At 37.8% G+C, this 20,177-nt stretch overlaps 1 protein-coding gene across 2 annotated transcripts; it reads left to right on the top strand.

The window, feature by feature from the left end:
* Nucleotides 1-13: 13 nt before the first annotated feature.
* Nucleotides 14-19,209, top strand: LOC126336899 (60S ribosomal protein L11). 2 transcript variants are annotated; one of them, XM_050001024.1, is made up of 6 exons: nucleotides 14-117; nucleotides 357-524; nucleotides 902-1,051; nucleotides 9,877-10,024; nucleotides 12,111-12,205; nucleotides 19,123-19,209. In XM_050001024.1, the coding sequence occupies exons 1-6, from the start codon at nucleotides 109-111 to the stop codon at nucleotides 19,156-19,158; spliced, it is 606 nt and encodes a 201-aa protein (XP_049856981.1). In that variant the 5' UTR covers nucleotides 14-108; the 3' UTR covers nucleotides 19,159-19,209. The 2 variants fall into 2 exon arrangements, with proteins under 2 accessions (XP_049856981.1, XP_049856982.1); XM_050001025.1 differs by having other exon boundaries at nucleotides 116-139.
* Nucleotides 19,210-20,177: the final 968 nt, after the last annotated feature.

Genomic DNA, 20,177 nt, shown 5'->3' with positions numbered 1-20,177 from the left:
TCTGTACATCTTTGCGAAGAGACGTGTGGTACGTCTTTCGGAGATGTTTTAGAATTTCTTTGAATTAAAACTCAACACGCTAAGGAAGTTCTTTCTCAGACGTGGAAAATGGCGGGGGTAAGTTGGTTTGACCATGGTGGTTGGTATCCGAACACATCGTAGTTTAAAGTCCAAATGTCTGCGTAATTCTAGCTGACGTGAAAATTTTATATATTTATAAGTCTGACTTTATTTAGTGGAAAATGTATTGATGAGACATTGCTGTTTCACGTGTTACTGTTGTTGCAATGTGTACATACATTATTTATCCATGGTATGGTAAAATTCTATTGAATGTACTATGTTCATTAATTTAGGAAAAGGGTAAAGCAGCTGGTAAGACACCAGCGAAAGCGGCCTCCGAAGTATCGAGGAAGGAACCAAAAGACAAGACCAAGAATCCGATGCGCGAAGTTCGCATCAGGAAATTGTGCCTAAATATTTGCGTCGGTGAATCTGGTGACAGATTAACAAGAGCAGCGAAGGTGAGTATCAACTTAGTAATCAATAATTGTTCTCTGTAATATCATTTATTGGCGTAGTTGTAAGTTACATGTAACCCTTTGTTAAGGCACTGATTTTGCCCAGTGCCAGATAATTTGCATTGAAATTATTCAAGAAAGATTAATAGGCGGTGATTTCTTGCGTTTTATTGTGGTGACCAAGTTTTTGTTAGTCTTGGATATAGGTAAGTTTTCTTAGTTTTAAAATTGCTCAGTTAGTGAGGTCATTTCCTTTGCAAAAGCCCAATAGAGTTAGCGTCATGTTACTTTTAAAACCTAATTTACTTCTCTGCCGTTGATTTTCTTTAGTACATGAGTCACATTTACCATCTTCATTTACAAAGTGTTTTTGTCATCAGGTGTTGGAACAGCTCACAGGCCAACAACCTGTTTTTTCTAAGGCGAGGTACACTGTAAGGTCGTTTGGTATTAGACGTAATGAGAAGATTGCTGTACATTGTACAGTGAGAGGTGCCAAGGCAGAAGAGATCCTTGAACGAGGGTTGAAGGTAGGTTTTTTTGTTTAAGGTTGATGTAATAACAGAGCACTTCTTTTCTGTGAATCACTTAAATCAGTAGAACTAGTGATTAATATCTTATCTGTAATATCTTGTTTGTTGAATTTGCTACCTGTTAAAGTGCATGAAAAGAAATTGCTAGATACACATTGCAGGAGGTATGGTACATTTTACATGGCTTGTGAAGTTATATGTTAAATTACTGCAATGAAATACAGCAGTTCTAGGATTAAGATTACTGGTATTTCATGGGTTCTGATTACTACTTTGTCACATGAAATGTATTGATGCACATTACAGCAAGGTCTTCAGTGCCTGTGTTTAGTGGACCATATAGCTTCATGAACAGTGTTCAGATACTTAATGTTTTGAAATTCTTGCCTTGACTTGTGGTTATGTATTCCTTCTTAAGATATTTTAAAAATGTATAGCCAGCTGTCGGTACTTATGTTCTCGTAAGTGCTGATTCTTATGTCATTAGAGAATGTTTGGTGGGAATGAAACGATTTTGTTACACGAAAGATTCGTAGTAAATTGTGGCGGGTAGTATGTTCTGATGACCTCTTAAAGAGCATTATGAACTTTCACTCTTGGGAGGAACTATGGTGTGGTGACTGACAGGTTTGATGGAAATCAAATGGTCTTGGTTCAGTTTTCTTGTTGCAGCCATAATTAACGGGCCTCAGTATGCACAGCACAAATGTAGAAATAGCACAGGAGGTAAAAGTTATGTACTGGATTCTCCCCATTTTTCAGTGTGATGCAGATGTAAACATTAGGCTTTGTTGTAAGTCGATTTATCACAATTAGATATTCTTTCACATTTGTCAACTCTCAACTAAATTGTCACCTTCCAGTTTATACTAGGCATTGAGTTATGCTACAAATTAGTGTAACACCACAACCAAGATTTCAGATTTAGCCATTCACAAATTACAGATCACAAATGTAATTGAATTTGAAATCATTTAAATTTGTTGGTATATTCCACAAAGACAGCCTTCAGACTGTTGAGAGTTAAGGTCGGTAGTGACTTCAAAGAAGTGAATATTGCGATGCAGTCGTACACCTTCTAATAAAACAGTCATGCCTGTTAGCCATCTGCCTGCAGTCTGTACTCTGCAAGATATTGATGGTGTATGGCAGTAGCTCATGTACCAGTGGCACTCCTCACCCCCAACCCTATATTTCTAGTCAAGTCACAATCGGATTGTGGGAAGAAATATTGTTGTAAGCCTTCATGTGGTCTTAAATTTCTGTATTTTTCCTTCATGATCTTTTCATGGGATATACTTAAGGACAAAGCAATATATTGGACTGGAGCAATGGGAGGTGGTGATGCCAGAGAATGGCTTGTGTTGGATTGGGATGGTGACGGCGAAGGTGATGGCAGCAGGGCAGAGGCTGTTTCCACCTGTAAGAAGCTGATGTGAGTGGGGGTGTAATGACAAAGCTGTGAAGGAGCAATTGAAATTGAGCCACTGGGTGGTCATCTCTGTCCCCGACAATATATGTGGGTGGAGAGGAAGTTAGTCACGTCCATGAAAATTCCATGCCTCTGATAGTTCAATACACCTGTGGCACTACTATAGCAGGGTATGTGGGGTGGGTGTGGAACACACATCCTGCATCGGAGTCTTTCAAGTGGGAAGGGGTTTGGACTAAGGATGGACTGGGATAATTCTTTGGCTGAGTGGGAAGGGGAATTCCACATTGGGGGAAGTAGGAAAGATTGTGCATAGGTGTACGATGATAGTTTTACCAGGCACAGTGACAAGTAGCCTAAACCCTTTGCGTCTTAACTCTTCTTACTGTGGACAGTTAATAATTGCTGATACATTCCTCATTTTGTGTCATGTTAGATGGAATTTAATGAAAGCTATAGGATTAATAATTTGGTCCATGGATTATTAACTGTACATGTCAGAATGATTGTGTACGTGAAGAGTATTTGTTACTTCATAACAGAAGTATAATTGTAACAAGAGTTGCCAATTACTTATAAATATAAGAAGTTAAGGAAATGTAGAATGTGTGGATGCTGTGTAAGATTTTAAGTCCAATAAGTGCATTCACTTGGTCCAACTGGGCACTGTTGTCTTATTTGGTAAATGTTGAATGCTAAAGCAATTTGTGACTTCCAAATTAGTGCTTGGCTTTATAGCATAAATATTTCACATCACATACATAATTTTTTATGAAATTATAAGAAGCAGCATCCTTTTAAGACTCTTGAGATATTCTCAATAAATTGGATGCAAATCGGGCTTAACAAACAGGGCTGGCATTGTTATTTGCAATTATTCTTCCTTGGTAATTGACTATTATGTAGATGTGAACAACTCTTTTGTGGCTCAGTGTTTTGTTTTTAACCAAACGTATTTTGCTTCTGTGTAGTGAAATGTGCGAGGTACTATTACTTGAAAACCTGTATTGAGTGCACGTAGTATGTGTATAACAAACAAAGAACGATAATAGAAAAATGCAAACCAATTAAGATACCACCTCTGAGTAGGTGGGACATATTTGATTGGAAAGCATATAAATATTTTAAGTTGCTTGACATGGAATTGTTTTTATCAGTAGGATAAAAGGATCTATTGTGCTGTAGGCAGAGCATGTTGTCAGGCATTACTGCACGTGCACAGCAGTGGACACTTTTCAAGGAGATGGGGCTTTTCACACAACTTGAACACGTCCTGTCTGTTTCATTGCTTGGTCATCTCTAGTGCTAGTTGTCAACCCCATTGGGATTTTACGCCATATGATTCCATCATTCCAAAACTAAAGCATTAGGCAGTTGTCATTAAAATTTGTGCTAAGAAAATGCCCTGCTTATGATGATGCCTTGAAGCTGTCTAAAGGACTTTTTTGTGTAGTAAAACTCACAAAATGGCAGCGTTGGTGTACAACAGTGTCACTTACATGCTCTTTACAGTTCTGCATCTAGCTAATGCTGTTTGTCTTGTATCTCGTGAATCCTACATTTGCACTAACAGGGTGAATATGCTCTGGGAAATCCAGTAAAACCCCGAAAATTTTCCATTGTTTTAGTCTTCAGTCAAATTTTTGTAATTTTGACTGGTAAGGATTGAAAGTCAGCAAATTGTGCCATATGCTCTAAGACGAAGACTGTGGAATATTTCATAATAATAAACTACTGCCGACACGTGTAACGTCACAATTGCTTACATTGCGTTCCCGTGAGCAGTTGAGTTGCATATGGTAGTTCCCTATCCTGTTTCCGGCTACTTGAAGTGTGGCTAGCAGTTACAAGCAGCAGCCAGATGTCGCCTGGGAAAAAAATTTCTGGTGTGCCCGAAGCTGCCAGATTCGTTCTTGCACGTAGCATTCTGGGTTGTAGTGGGAGGTGGTTAATCTCCATGGAAGCAGTGTTTACATTTAGTGGTTTTGCCATTTCCTCTTTGTTTACACTTCTCACGCCAAATGAAAGCAAACAGATTTCTGTCTGGTTGGGAGCTATTAAGTGAATTAAAATACATTCACATAATTCCCAAAGGCTAACATGTTGTTTGTTTGTTTTCTGATTTTTATTTTATTTCCACATTTTTGTTAGTCGCCTTGCAGAACAATTTTTGTCAGTTTGGTAACTGTGGCTTTTATTAATCTTTTTTTCCAGAGGCCATCAATTTAATGGAACCAGAAGTGTTTTATCCCACACTATTGATTAGTTTCAACTGAATTTCAAGCCTGTGCATAACTGTGCTCTCTAAGCTGAATTATGCATTTTCATATGGTTCACGAAAACATCCTATTTCTTTTATAACATCATGTAAGATATCTTAATACTATATAGTATCAATATATGAGCCTCCATCACTGTAGCTGCCCATGCGCAGTAATGGCTGTTGTTTAGTGCTCTCTGGCAACTGCTGAAACAAAGCTGCATATAACATGTTGCCAGAAAATACTGTGAATGGTGCTTTGATTGTTATGTAATGTACAATGATTTTCTGAAATCAGAGCATTTCACTCGCATTATAACTAAACACATTGAGGACAAGCCACATAGAATAATTTCGAGCCCTGAAGCCCAGACATTGTCATTATCCTAAATTTTGCTGGCACATTTGTGTGGGGTATCTTAAAGGGTAACAGGTGGAAAAAAGAGCATACTATATGTGAATGCTTAACTTGCGTGGAGCTACACTGTGTTCATTAATTTAAACCATTAACTTCTATTTGTGTGGACACACTACTTAATGGTGATGGTGCAATTGGCTGACAGTCATGTGTCCTGTACTCTGGATATCTGCTGTCATTGGCTGGTGAGATCACATAACATGCGCTACAATTAGTTTATAAAATCGCATTTCAGTCTGGATTTCGATGCTTCAGTAACTAACGTGGTGTTCCGAATCTATAATTTTGTAATTCAAAGTAACACAAATATGAAAATATGCAGCGTATTGTAATTTGAAAATTTACAGCGTTAAAGTTGCTGAACATCGCAGGACTTTCCAAAACTTTTTTGCAAAGTTTTTTCGTTATCTGAAGTTTGACACTGGTGTATAAAACCTTAACCATTAAAAGGATTGATATTTTTACAGCTCCTAGGGAACGTATACTGTCCCTTTCTTCAATTTAGAAGTAGTGCATTTTCATGTGAATAAGTGCATTTTTAACCGGGAAATCCAGTTATTTTTTCTTGTCCGTGCATACACCCTGACTGAAACACAGCCAGCAAGTGGTTAGAACACATTGCTGTTCTAAGAGCAGAACGTTGTTCTCTTTACGGTTTGTTTTTTCAGAGAAGTTATGCGCAACCAGATTTACACACACACACACACACACACACACACACACACACACATTGTACTTTGTTTGCTGTTATTTCCAACTGACTGATGTCAATATGTAAACACTGAGATGGTGTGAAATAGGTAATACTGGAAAAGAGAACTTCTACATGGATCTGTTGGTTTTGCACTGGTCATCGGTTTTTAATGTAGTCAGGACAATATCTCAGCTGGATGGAGATTGCAACCACAACGTGTTATGCTATTAAACCAAAAATGTACAGTGTAAAGTCTCTGGTCTCGTGCTCTTATGCACTAGTGATTCTTGGTATTACAGGGAGAAGTCTCGGACAGAGATTGTCCATATTTGGCTGGTCACTTGTGTTTAATATATTGGCTCAATACCACCCTCCTCCCACATATCTATAGGTGATCAAAATAGAGTATTTATCATGTAAGGGTCTGAGAATGCTTGATTTTGTAGAAATTGAAAGTAAACTTCAAGGTTACTGTTCATGTACCCATAAGGCTCAACAAAAGTACTGGTGGCATAGTGGCTAAAGCATTTGGATGTGGAAGCAAAAAACCTGTTACTCTCTCAAATGCATTCTCCAGTTTTATAATCTGTCTGTATGAGAATACATAAGATTAAAGTAAGTCAATCAGGAATAACGGCAAGGTAGGAGAAATTTCCCCAACAGCTTGGATTAGAAGGAATTCAGATCTTCAGCCTCGTTGTATGTGAAGAACTCGGAATAAAACTGCTGCGGAATTCTGGATTCCCAGACGGCTGGCCGCGTGATGTGTGTGTTTACAGTGAGGCACAGGACCCAATGAAAATGAGTTATGCTTCTTTGTCAGATCATCATATCGTAGCTTGGAACTTCGAAGTTAAAGGAGTTAGTGGTAGTAATTCCACTTTCGTTGCTTGAAAGGATATTTTCTCCTTCCAAATGTCTCCTTCAAATGTCACATTCTTATGTCAGCCAATGGACCAAGGGACCTTAGAGACACTGAAGAGAAACTACTGCAAAAACTTGCTTTCCACTTTAATTAATGCTATGGACAAGGGAGAACACATGCTGGAGCAGTTGCGCCGTATTTATTTGAAAGAAGTAGCGTATGACGTGGTCCAATATGGGGAGAGTGTTGGTGCAAATACAACTACAAAAACCTGAAATATTTTGCTACAGGAAAATAAAGAAAATTCTCCACGTGATGAAAATCTACAGCATCAGACGAACCAGAAAATATTACTCTGCGTTCATTGTTAAAAAAGTTCCGGGGTGTGCTGATGCCACAGAGGATTCCATAAGTGAATGGATTGTCCAAGATAAAGTATTTGAAGGGACAGATGAAGAAAGTAAACACGGTAAACGAAAAAGATGACAAATTGGATGTAGTGGAGGAAAGTGCGTCCAAGAATTCTCGCTACAAAGGACACAAGGCCTTACAAACTGCTTAAAAATATGTAGAGTAACTGGAGGAAACATCGTCTACTGAGGTTTTACTTCTTAAGAGACTACATGATTTAGCGGCAAACAGCAGGCAAACAAGACAATTACTAACTTCTTCACACTGTAAATATCTATTCAGTTTAATTTGATTTGTAATGTATTAAATGTTTAACTCATTTGGCCTACTTTTGTTTAATTTTTGTGTTTTTTTGTATTTTCCGTTTTATCCGGCCTTGCACTTATCTGGCCTTGCCACGGCTGGTTTAAGTCATATAATTGAGACTTATTATCCCTTATTTATTGGCTTGTCGTATTAACCTTCCTATTCCTACAAATTTCTCTACAGAAAGAATACAAGTAGATAAATAACTGCAAAATGCATCAGAATCTAACACAATTTCTCTGCTCTACAACCATGTTCCTTGGCTGCTGTGCCACTCATTGAATGAATAGAATTGTACCTTGGAGTAAAGTTATAAATTTATTTTCTGGATTTAATCTTGTTTTAGCAGATTGCCCATAGTGAACTTATGGGTTGTTTCCTCAAACAGGGAGGTATTTGGTCAAAATACCTTTTCTTAAATTTTAGTATGTGCAAGTGACCTGCTAATTGAGCTGAATGGGTTTGCTATGTCTTGGTTCATCCTCTTGTTAGATGTTAAAGTTTAGGCAAGTGCTTTTACATAGTTTAAAGGTTAAATTAATGTGGTGCCTCATTAAATTTTCGGCATTCCTTTATAATGCCAATTATCCATAGCTGTAGTACCAAAATAAGTCTAAGATTGTATTTTCTAAAGTTTTTGTTCTTTTATTAGTGTGTGTGAATGCAACAAAGTGAGGTGTAAAAGTGTATAAAAAGCTTGTAAAATATGTACGTACCAAGTAAAACGAATTACATGGAACACAGTATGCATGCTGCGGGTCTTTAGTGAAGAATGACATTCTGTAAATTCTGGATGTCAACAACACAAAATAAGTGTGCAACCTAGAGAAGGTATGAGATTTGTAAGAGATCATTGATTCTGCTAAAGCTGTCAGTATATTTGAAACAATATCTATTCACTCTACGGACCAAATTTGTCAGCTTAGTAACCTTTAAATGATCATTTGTGTATGTTTGTAAGTGCAGCATTAATGGATTTCAACTTTGCCATTAATGAAACCATACATCAAGGAATACTTAGAGCATCGTATTTTTGTAAACCACGCTAAAACGTAACATTCAACTTCATATTCACAATGAAATACCTGGTATTTACCTTCAGTGTGCTTGTCGGGTGGTGATTCTCTTGGTGTAATCTCATGTTTGGTTCCTTATTGTGGCATCATATGTGATCTGTGAGAGCCATAAAATATATATATATAATAGAAAGAAACTTCCACATGGGAAAATATATTAAAAACAAAGATTCCAAGACTTACCAAGCGGGAAAGTGCTGGCATTCAGGCACAATGAACAAAACACACAAACACACACACACAGAATTACTAGCTTTCGCAACCGATGGTTGCTTCTTCAGGAAGGAGAGGGAAATACGAAAGGATGTGTGTGTTAAGGGAGAGGGTAAGGAGTCGTTCCAATCCCGGGAGCGGAAAGACTTCCCTTAGGGGGAAAAAAGGACAGGTGTACACGCTCGTGCGTGGGACACACACACACACACACACACACACACACACACACACACACACACACACACACCTGTGTATGTGCGGATGGGTGCGTGTGTGTGCGCGTGTGTGTGCGCGCGTGTGTGTGCAAGAGTGTACACCTGTCCTTTTTTTCCCCCTAAGGAAAGTCTTTGCGCTCCCGGGATTGGAATGACTCCTTGCCCTCTCCCTTGAAACCCACATCCTTTCGTCTTTCCCTCTCCTTCCTGAAGAAGCGACCGTCGGTTGCGAAAGCTAGTAGGTGTGTGTGTGTGTGTGTGTGTGTGTGTGTGTGTGTGTGTGTGTGTGTGTGTGTGTGTGTGTGTGTTTTGTTCATTCATTGTGCCTGTCTGCCGGCACTTTCCTGCTTGGTAAGTCTTGGAATCTTTGTTTTTAATATATATATGACTGTATTTCAATTCACTTGATAAGTCAGTCACAGAAATGTTTTGCTTTTGACGTACAATCTGTGCATGAAGTAAAAACAGGAGATGGGATGACTACCACTACACTGACAGCTGTGTGCATGCACACATCATGCAACTGAGTAGTGCCAGAAAAATTTCTGCTAGCTGATTCTGGTAATTTTTTGCAGCTACACTCACTGCAAGAATAATTTACGGACACTTCAGTTGACCATAATTAAGAGAAACCTCTGTACAAATGCTGTTTCTGCTCTATGCATGGGTTTGAGTCTGGGAAGTACTGCATGAATAAACCTAAACATAAAAGCTGCCAGTGTAGGGCAAGACAGTTAGCTTTTTATTATAAGCACTGTGGTGTTTTGTTACATGGGCAAGACGAGTTTTATTAAAAAGTGCTGGAAGGTTTTATTTAATTTCGTATTTCAGTTTGTAATATTGCTAGTATTTTAGAGCTTTCTGGTGATATATGTAATAATTTTCATAGCTGTTGAATCTAATTAAAAAATTTTCACACACAACTTTTTCAGGTTCGAGAATATGAATTACGAAAAGACAACTTCTCTGACACTGGTAACTTTGGTTTTGGAATTCAAGAACACATTGACTTGGGAATAAAATATGATCCCAGTATTGGAATTTATGGTTTGGACTTCTATGTTGTGCTTGGACGACCAGGTTAGTAAAATGTACTTTGTACTCTTGTTCTGCCCACTAATTTTGACTCCTTTAGGAATTCATTTCCCACTGCATTTACAGTGCAAGTCTGTTAGTCACAGATGGCTGTATTTATATTTATTTAGGTTGAGATACAGTCCACTGATTGTTACATTCTTCCACACTAGTGTGGTTGCAGGCAGCAATGAAGTAGCCATGCCTTTAAATTGTGGTGCAAATAGAAACAATGTATCCTATGGTCTGACAGTAAATGTTTGTTGGCATCAAGGGAGGATCAGTCAAGGACCTTCCTCCTCTTGTGGAAGTATGGACTAACAGAGTTTTGATAAAATTGATAGTCATTGTGGAGGTAACTATACCATGTCCCTGTCTAAAGGGGACAAATTTGGTAGCTGGGTTTGGAGTATGGTCTACCACACCCTTGTCTTCCCTTCCTCTTTAATTGTAAATAAAATGGAGTCTTATGCTGGATGTAAAAAATAGTAATCAATAAAAAATAAAAATAATAAATGCTACCGTATGCACAGTCTCAGAAGGAAAGTCTTTCAAGCCCCACAGGATGAAAGCCATGAGGTGTTTTCATTCTGATTAGCAAGGATGATGTGTAAGATAGAGAGAATCCTGTGACCAAGAAGTTTCTCATGGGAAAGATGATATGGAAGAACTAATTGATTTGGATGATATGAAGGTTGTTGTTTCACACTTTATGGGAATTGAGATTGTGGTATCATAATGCATCAGAAGGTGGCAGATGTGTTGCATGACAAAGTATTTCACATGGATGTGACTGTTGAACTGGCACAATTCTGTGAACATTCTTCATTCAGATATGAAAGCCCCATTTGGATGGATGTCATACTGTAACAACTTGGACAACTTTCTTGAGAAAAATTAAGATCATTGACGAGAAATTACTGAATCAAAATTATGCCTAAAAGCACATGTCAAATACAACAGCCATTAGCAGCTTGAAAACTGATACTGGACAGTCCATGTTGGTATAAAAGTATGGAAAGAATAAGGGTAAGCACTTGCCATACAGTTTTTGAGAGGGCAGTGGAAGCAGTTTTTTGAGCATATTCCTTCATAATCATTAACAAAGTGAACTGCGTACCTGGTGGTTGCGGAAACTAGTGTGGTTGTGTGACTTAAGTAAGGTATGTTCCAGCACAGCATTGCACATTGTTGTGGAATAGACTTCAGAAATGCCTTCTTGGAATTTGTTTTAAAGGATACCAAAATAAACCTTTAGCATTTGTATGAGACAGCTATTTACAAAAGCCAGACTGCAACAGTGTTTTTAATATGAATCGTCAGGATTACTGGTCTCTCAGTAGTAGCTGGAAACACTATAGGAAGTATATTGTGTATAACAGCAGGTACATGGTTTGGTCGGATGTGAAAAAAAATCCTTAAAGTACAGATATTGTGTAAACACTTATTCATTTGAACACTGTTCTGAGAGTTAATTTAGTGTATTGAGTAGTTTCCTGATGTTAAAATGCTGAAATGAATTACATTGCCCAATGAAAAAATTTGGTAGTAGTTCATCACTGTAGATTTGTATTACAATGTTTGAATTTGGCAGGGTAAATTTTTAAATGAAGCTCTGAATCGGAAGATACCAGGAGAAATAATAATGCAAGGAAAAGTTATGAAGGCTGTTATACTGTGTAGTTATTCAGGTGTAATGGAACACCCTTTCTGTATTGACAGAAGGCAATAAAAATAGTTAGTAGGCTAATGTAGCCAAACACTTCTTGGTTATATTTTTCGAAGAAACTGTTTATACTAAATTTTACTATGGTGTCACTATTCTGCCTTCACTCATTTTCAAATAGTATATTGTAAACCAGATTATTTTTAAGTAGGGAACTTAAGTTTTGCACATTATGTTCATGCATGGCCATCAAATTGTGGCTTTGTTTAGTACAGTGTGCTAAAATAATTACTTCCTGTTGCAACACATCACTACGGCTTACTAGTGATGTTACTTTGAGAAGTTACAATTCAGTTTGAAGGATGCAGTTTCTTGCATTGACTCTTTCATGTACTTTTTTTTTTTTTTTTTTTTTTTTTTTTACAGGGTTCAATGTAGCACACAGGAGAAGGAAAACTGGTGTGGTTGGTTTCCAGCACAGGCTTACAAAAGAAGATGCAATGAAGTGGTTCCAGCAAAAGGTAATTTCTGTTAGACTTTACTTTATTTAACCATTGTATACCTGGAGTGAAGAAAGAAAACTGGTTGTACTGATGGAAGAAAAGTTGTAAATCAGTGATAATGAAAGAATTCACCAGTCTGAGTTAAAGGGAGATGCATTTAGTGTTGAACTGAATTTAAAGTTGATTTATTGTGTAAGAATGTAATGTGGTTATGAACCTCTGTTGTCTGTGATAGTCTTTTTTCCAACTTGTCACTTCCTGACAGGTGAGTAATGTATTAAGTTAAGTTTATATATTACTGTGCAAGAAAAAATTGAGGAAGCTGATAATCTTTTCAATTAAATATTTATGGGCACCTGCAGACATGCTTGCTATGTCCTGAGTCGTCATATTGCTTAATTTGTCTCCCAGTGCTAAGTAGATGTGTGTGCACTTCTGAGTCAGGGCTACCTGACAGGCTGATCTCACCATTTTCTGTATATTTGTAGTGTTTTTTCTGTAATATGGCCTGTTGCTCTAAGGTTTGTTAGTGTCTAGAGGAACACGATTGTAGTGTAAAAATTGGTTTTTGGCTCAAGTTTGCAGTTGTTGCAAATCTACGTAGACATGAAGATAATTCACTCAATAGTTTCCAATTAGATTTTAGTAACCTGTTACTGTTTGATTTTTAGATCATTGGAATTGTTAAATCTTTTGTGAGGATAGATTGCTACTTTGCACATAGATGATTTTTAGTTGCAGACAGGTGCAACGAAAAGGTTGTTATACAGGGTGATTCAAAAAGAATACCACAACTTTAGGAATTTAAAACTTTGCAACGACAAAAGGCAGAGCTAGGCGAATTAAGGGAGCTATAAAGTTTCATTTAGTTGTACATTTGTTCGCTTGAGGCACTGTTGACTAGGCGTCAGCGTCAGTTGATGCTAACATGGCGGCCGCTCAACAGAAAGCTTTTTGTGTTATTGAGTAAGGCAGAAGTGAATCGACGACAGTTGTTCAGCGTGCATTTCGAACGAATTATGGTGTTAAACCTCCTGATAGGTGTATTAAATGTTGGTATAAACAGTTTACAGAGAATGGGTGTTTGTGCAAAGGGAAAAGTTCTGGACGGCCGAGAAAGAGTGATGAAACGTAGCACGCATCCAGCAAGCATTATTCTTTTTCTTATGGGGGTATGTTAAGGATATGGTGTTTCGGCCACCTCTCCCAGCCACCATTGATTTGAAACAAGAAATAACAGCTATCCAAACTGTTAAGCCTGATATGCTACAGAGAGTGTGGAACAAGTTGGAGTATTGGGTGGATATTGCTCGAGTGTCTGGAGGGGGCCATATTGAACATCTCTGAACCTGTTTTTGGGCAAAAAAAAACCTTTTTTAATGCTCTTTGTAATGATGTATAACAGAAGGTTATATTATGTTTCTTTCATTAAATACACATTTTTTAAAGTTGTGGTATTCTTTTTGAATCACCCTGTATATTAATCCTAGCAGTACCAACTTATTTTCCACAACCTGCATTACTGTGTGTGTGGGGGGGGGGGGGGAGGGGGAGAATTCATGCCAGCCTTAAAAATGGGGAAAGCAAAATTCATTAATTTTGTTGAATTGTATTAAAAATATTTTGTAAAGTGGCATTGAAGTGTAAATAGGATCCAGAACCTGAAAATATCTTTCAGTAGGCAGTCTTGACAATATCAATGTACTTTCAATAAGCCAGAGCAAAAATCCAACAATTGTTATTATTATTGCCACTCCTGACATACTTTGTAAAGAGATATTGATGTGTAAGTAAGGCCCAAAGCTGGAAATATTCATTATAATATTATCAAGTAAAGTGACATATGAGGGTTGTTTCAAAAGTAAGGTTCCCAACTCTGTACCCTTACCATGCGTGGTGCAATGAGAAATCTGGCACCACCGCCGTGTTCAGCGGATCCCCTACCACCGATTCCAAAAACCAGCGGGCTCCACCTGACAGCCGTAAGCGATGGAGCCTGTCACTGCCAGGTGTGAAATTTGTGTGGTCATCCAATTTTTGCATGTAGGAAAGTTACCACCTGGAGAAATTCATCAGCAGTTGAGTGAAATGTATGAGGAAACGTGTATAAGCTTGCAACGTGACCGCAAATGGTGTAGGGATTTTGTCAACGGCCATATGGACATCCACGACAAACAACAAAATAGAAGGCCATCAGTCTCTGACGAAGTTGTGGCAAAAGTTGAGCAACTCCTGTTTGAAAATGGGCGAATCACTATCTGGCAACTGGCTGCTCAAATTCCTGAGGCTTCTAAATCTTCAAAATCTTCAATTGACAGGATATTGAATGAAAAGCTAGGCAACCACAAGGTGTGCACATGTTAGGTGCCGCACATGCTTTCAAAAGTCCACAAACAGCAGCGCATCGACTTTGCTCTGAAGTCCTGGAGTGACTGCGATGAGAATAAGGAAGACTTCCTTGATTCCATTGTTAAGGATTGCCACTGCCAAAGAAGGTTAGGCAGCAGCTGTCAGCAGGAAGAATCGTGGCATTAGTGTTTTGTGACTGGCATGGTGGACTGCTCATTTATTTTATGCCTAGAGGGACCACCATAAACTAGACAGGTTATTGAGAGACCTTGAAAAAGCTGACGGGCAATCCAAAATCATTGTAGGGGAAAACTCGGCAAAGGCGTAAGGCTGCACCATGACAATGTCCATCCATATGTGTCACAACAAACGGACTTAATCGACAAATTTGGTTGTGATGTCATTAACCATCCCCCTGACAGCCCTGATTTGGCACCCAGTGATTTCCATCTGTTTCCTAAATTGAAGGAGCAACTAGGTGGTCTAAGATTCCAGATGGACAAGCATCTGCAAGTAGTAGTTTCCATGTTTCTCAACGGGTTGGCAGCAGACTTACTTGAGGTGGGAATGCAAAAATGGATTACTCAACAGAGAATGCATAGATAAAATGAGGACTATGTGAAAAAACAGCTTGAAGATCATTTCCAGTGGTGTAACCGTTGTTTGACATGACCGTCATACATTAGGTTGGTGCTTAAGTTCGTAGCATTTTTGTTTTGAGTATTGGTATTAAAGTTGCTGTGTGTTTATAAATTGTCATTTTTTATCTGTCGTTTAGTGTCACTGCTTGAGTTACATATTGTCATTTGGAGATAGTGTGTGGAGCATGGAAAGGAAATATTTTTCTCATTTTAAGGGTGCATTGTATGTCCTATGCTGCTTGATTTTTCATAATTATTGAATGCACCTTTCTAGATAAACTGAACTAGAAGTATTTACTGAAATTGTATTATGGAGCATGTTTCTGGTGGTGGTTTTTTCCTTCCTTCAAACACTCAATTTTTTGGTACTATTTTCTAAATAAAGGAAAATAAACAAAACAACTCAAGATATTTTAATTATTCTATTTCCATATGTGTTGAATCTCACACTTGGAATGCTGTGAAAATTTCGTGTCTCTACCATCCAGTACTTTGTAGATAACAGGTCATTTCTGCAAGAAATGTAGTTCAGAAAGTTTGAGGTTTAAAACTTTTTCCCTACAAATTCTTGTACTGGCTTACATTTCTACATCTTTTATACCTTAGAATTGCCGTGGCCATAGTCCCTCCTCTTCAGTGTCACAACAGCCTAGGGCTTGGCTCCTTTTGTTTCTTGCTTCTTTTGTCATTTGTTGAGCAGCTAACTCTGCTTCATGTACACTAAGCTCATCCATTTCTCATGGTCCTAACATCTCCAGAACCTTGTCTTTCATAGTTCGCACCATTAAGTCATTACAGAATCAAATACTGCTAACTCTAGAGTCATAAGGCCAACAAACACATATTTAGGCATATGACACCACACATTATTGAACTCATTCACACTCTGGGTCTTCCCAAGTAAACATTTCTTTAGTAGCTCAGGATTTGCCAAATTTCTGTAAATAGGTTTGGTTGCCTCCATTACTGACAAAGGAAGTGAATGTTTGTAAATTCATGCAGGATGCCAGAAAATTCAGTTTGCTTATATTACACTAAGTGTTTGGTGGAGGTAGACACAAAGCACGACATGGCTTTTCATTGATTGCACTTGACGAAAGTCTTCCACTCAGCTCTTTTCATCTTCTTCAAATTGTCAGTTGTCTCTAATGGCCTTCCCATAATATTCCTGCAATTCATCAATTACTTTGTTAGTCTTACAGCACATTTTGTCGACGTCTGACAGTTTTGTGTATCTTTTATCAGAAACAAAGGACTGATTTGTTTGTTCATAATGTCAACTTTAGAGATGTGAAAGTAGGTACAAAACAAGGCAATACATAGCCTTCTAGACTCGGCCTTCTAGACTGTGGTTCCAAAGATATGATTGCTCAACTAAAATTTGAGTTGTGTGGTAACATTTGAAATATTGTTTGAAGGTCTCACAATTGTCTGATTTTAATGTATTACACACCAAAATGTTCAGCAAACGGACTCTCTTTAAATTTTGATAAAACACAGTATATACAGTTCTGTACAGTAAATGGCACAACTCCAGTAATAAATATAGACTTTGAACAGAAGTCTGTAGCTAAGGTAGAATTTTCAAAATTTTTAGGTGTGTCCATTGATGAGAGGTTAAACTGGAAGCAACACATTGGTCTGCTGAAACATCTGAGTTCAGCTATGTATGCTATTAGGGTTATTGCAAATTTTGGTGATAAGAATCTCAGTAAATTGGCTTACTATGCCTACTTTCATTCACTGCTTTCGTATGGCATCATACTCTGGGGTAATTCATCGTTGAGTAGAACAGTATTCATTGCTCAAAAATGTGTAATCAGAATAATTGCTGAAGCCCAAGCACGGTCATCCTGCAGACATCTATTTAAGGATATAGGGATCCTCACAGTAACCTCACAGTACATATATTCACTTATGAAATTTGTTAATAATCCAACCCAGTTCAAAAGCAATGGCAGTGTGCATAGCTATAACACCAGGAGAAAGGATGATCTTCACTATGCAGGCTTAAATCTTTGGCACAGAAAGGGGTAAATTATGCTGCCACAAAAGTCTTTGGTCACCTACCAAACAGCATCAGAAGCCTGACACTCAACCAACATTTAAAAATTAAAGAATTTCTAGATGAGAACTCCGTCTACTCATTGGCTGAATTTTTAGATATAAATCAAGGTAGGGAAAAAACCTAACTTAAACATTAGTGTCATGTAATATTTTGTGTAATGTAATATTGTGTACAGACATCTTTCATTAACCAGACATGTTCCACATCATTACAAAGTGTGTCATTCATGATCTATGGAACAAGTATTAATCTAATCAGGAAAGTCCAAAGTACATTATGGAGTAGAAAACAGATTTCAACTAATTTCACATACAGTGTCCCCTTAAGGAGGATCTTTCTGACATTAGTGATCACATTCAGGAAGACTTTCAGGGTCTGATGATTGTTTCAATGGACTACTCCACAGTGATCGACATTAGTATACCTGAGAAATGGCTGATGTGATGAATTGTGGTCATTTCACCATTGTGTGATATTTGCAGGCAACAGGGAACATTCAAAGATCAAATGTATGAGTACTACATGCTCTAAACCAAAATCTCAAAAATCGGTAGGTGTCTGTAGGTGCATATCTGCTTGCTCATTAGTTGGCTCATGAAGAAAAGTCTTACAGCTGCAATCAAAGAGCAATGACAGGCAGACTGTGCGAAGTGATGTTACTCTGCAATAATGTCTCACTTTCTGCTTCACTGATAGAAGCACTGAATAGGCCCTCAGATTTTCGCCTTTCCTGCTCTGTTGAACAACCTTCAAGGATCTTCACTGGATGAAAATGTGCTCAGAACATGCCTCGGAGTTCTTCACCGCAGAACCACATGATTTCTAGTCGCGGAACAGACAGGCTACCCTATTGTTGGCAGACTGTTGCAAATAGTGAAGGGGGTATACCTTTGTTCAAATCTCCCTCGTACCCATTTCTTTTTCCACAAATTTATGAACTGCCCATCTGGTCATTGATGTTTTTGTTTGCTGTATTCAGATTTGTCTCTTGTGAAATGATGTCCAATGCAAAACAGAGGTATAAGGAAGGGACTTAGACACATACCTCCTGTATGTTATACACAAGTAGCAGATGTAATGACTCTTGCATTCCTTTTTTTAAGTTCGACTCTTGAATTCATTTGTTGTAATGTGGTTTACACCTGTTTGCGAGAGGTCTGTGTGGCATCTCGCTCTTCACATTTACTTGGGACAGTAATATATTTTTCCGAAAGACTCGTATACTATAACCAACTTATCCTATGACAGTTGCCGAGGCTGCAGAACAGGTGTCAACGACCAGTTGGGTGGTTCATAATTTTGCGAATAAAGTGTGTGTGTGTGTGTGTGTGTGTGTGTGTGTGTGTGTGTGTGTGTGTTTGATGAAGCTTTATTTGCAACTCAGCATCTCTGCTTTGTTACCTTCTATCCTGGGTTTTCCATTGTTTAGTATAAGATAGTGTATTCGCATATTTTAATGTAGAAAGATGTCGCTGGATACGTTCAGTGACATTTCAAAAAGAGCCTAAGATATGCGGTTGTTGGTGGAATTAGGTATTACATCTCTTCCATCATTAATCCATATTATATTTCATTGAGATTTTAAGATTTGATATTCCAGTGTTCAATTTGCTATCAGTGAAGGAAAAAGTATGGCTATTTGATTTAATGGAATACCTTGTGTGCTCTCATCATTTTTTTTTTCTTCAACTAGTTCATTAATACATTCTAAGTTGAACATAATAATTGTCAAGTGTGGTGGCTAAATATGGATGTATTTGATCAGGAATTTTGCACGGTCTGACCTTGGGTTCCATTAATTGCAATAACTTTATGTAATGCTAATCTTATTTTTCTAGTAAACTAAAATTACTAATGAGTTTTCTTTTGTTTTACAGTATGATGGTATTATTCTTGCTGGGAAGAAGAATTAAGAAGTTTGGAATTTGTATGACCCAATTAAAATAAAGTATTTAAAATAAAAACTATTTTTCCATTATGAACATCCTTATCTTCTTGAAAGTAGTTCAGTGATCACTATAATAAGCTTAATGCAAGAAAGCTGCTCTCCGTATAGAAGAGTTGTAGGGAAGTGTGGAAGAGTAGTAGTTCACTTCTATGAGAAGGTTTGACACTTTACCATGTAGCCAAGTCTTACAAACTGTTGCCACAGGCAGCGGGAAAAATTTTCTGGCAATGTCGCTGTCTGAAAGCAAGTATTTATTGTCGTCTAGTGCTGTTTGTAGCAGTGTGTCCCAAGTATATCTTAGGTTCGTTGGGATCTGCAATATGAGGCCACCTTCAGACTTGAAATACACTAAAATTGGAAATGAATGTCATTAAATTGGTCGGTGATTTTGATTACAGGTTGGTATTGGAATGCACTGAGTAGATGATGTTTGAAATCACTCCACCTGATTTTTAAGTCTTATTTTGTTGTCCTCTAGGCTGATGTACTGCATTGCTACACTAGCTGAAAAATGGGGTTTGTAATTTGGACCCTGACTACTGTAAATAATGTAGCTGACAGATGCAAAGTTTCTCTCTTACTCTTTTTCACAAAGCCTCATATACACATTTATATATGTATGGCCAGTGCACTGTTGTTTAAACTTTCCATAAGCCTCATTAATAGTTGACAGGCGAATCTCCACATACTGCCAAGATAGTTTATAGTTGAACGTCTGAGCAATAAAAACATAACCACAAAGTTCACAGTTCTTCAAATAAATTTTTGAACGGTCATTGTCATTGATTTGACACGGCCTATTGGTGCAACACTTATTTTTCTGTTAAGTTGATGCATTGTCATAGTCCTAAACAGCAGAGGTTCCTCGTCTGAAAGTTGGCCGTGGACTGACTTTCTCGTGACCAAACATTGGGCCCTTATATATAACAGGTGCTGAAACTACATATTGCTTGAAGTTTAATTTACAGAAAGTACTGTTAGAAC

This window comes from Schistocerca gregaria, chromosome 2 (assembly GCF_023897955.1).
Source record: "Schistocerca gregaria isolate iqSchGreg1 chromosome 2, iqSchGreg1.2, whole genome shotgun sequence".
NCBI lineage: Eukaryota > Metazoa > Arthropoda > Insecta > Orthoptera > Acrididae > Schistocerca > Schistocerca gregaria.
Note: the sequence above shows the minus strand (reverse complement) of the source record. Positions and strands in the feature narration are given on the sequence as shown.

Excerpts from the sequence above, each read along its gene's own strand:
- LOC126336899 (XM_050001024.1), top strand. Across the intron at positions 1,052-9,876 it reads TCCTTGAACGAGGGTTGAAG|GTTCGAGAATATGAATTACG; the intron begins GTAGGTTTTTTT and ends CAACTTTTTCAG. Across the intron at positions 12,206-19,122 it reads TGAAGTGGTTCCAGCAAAAG|TATGATGGTATTATTCTTGC; the intron begins GTAATTTCTGTT and ends TTTGTTTTACAG.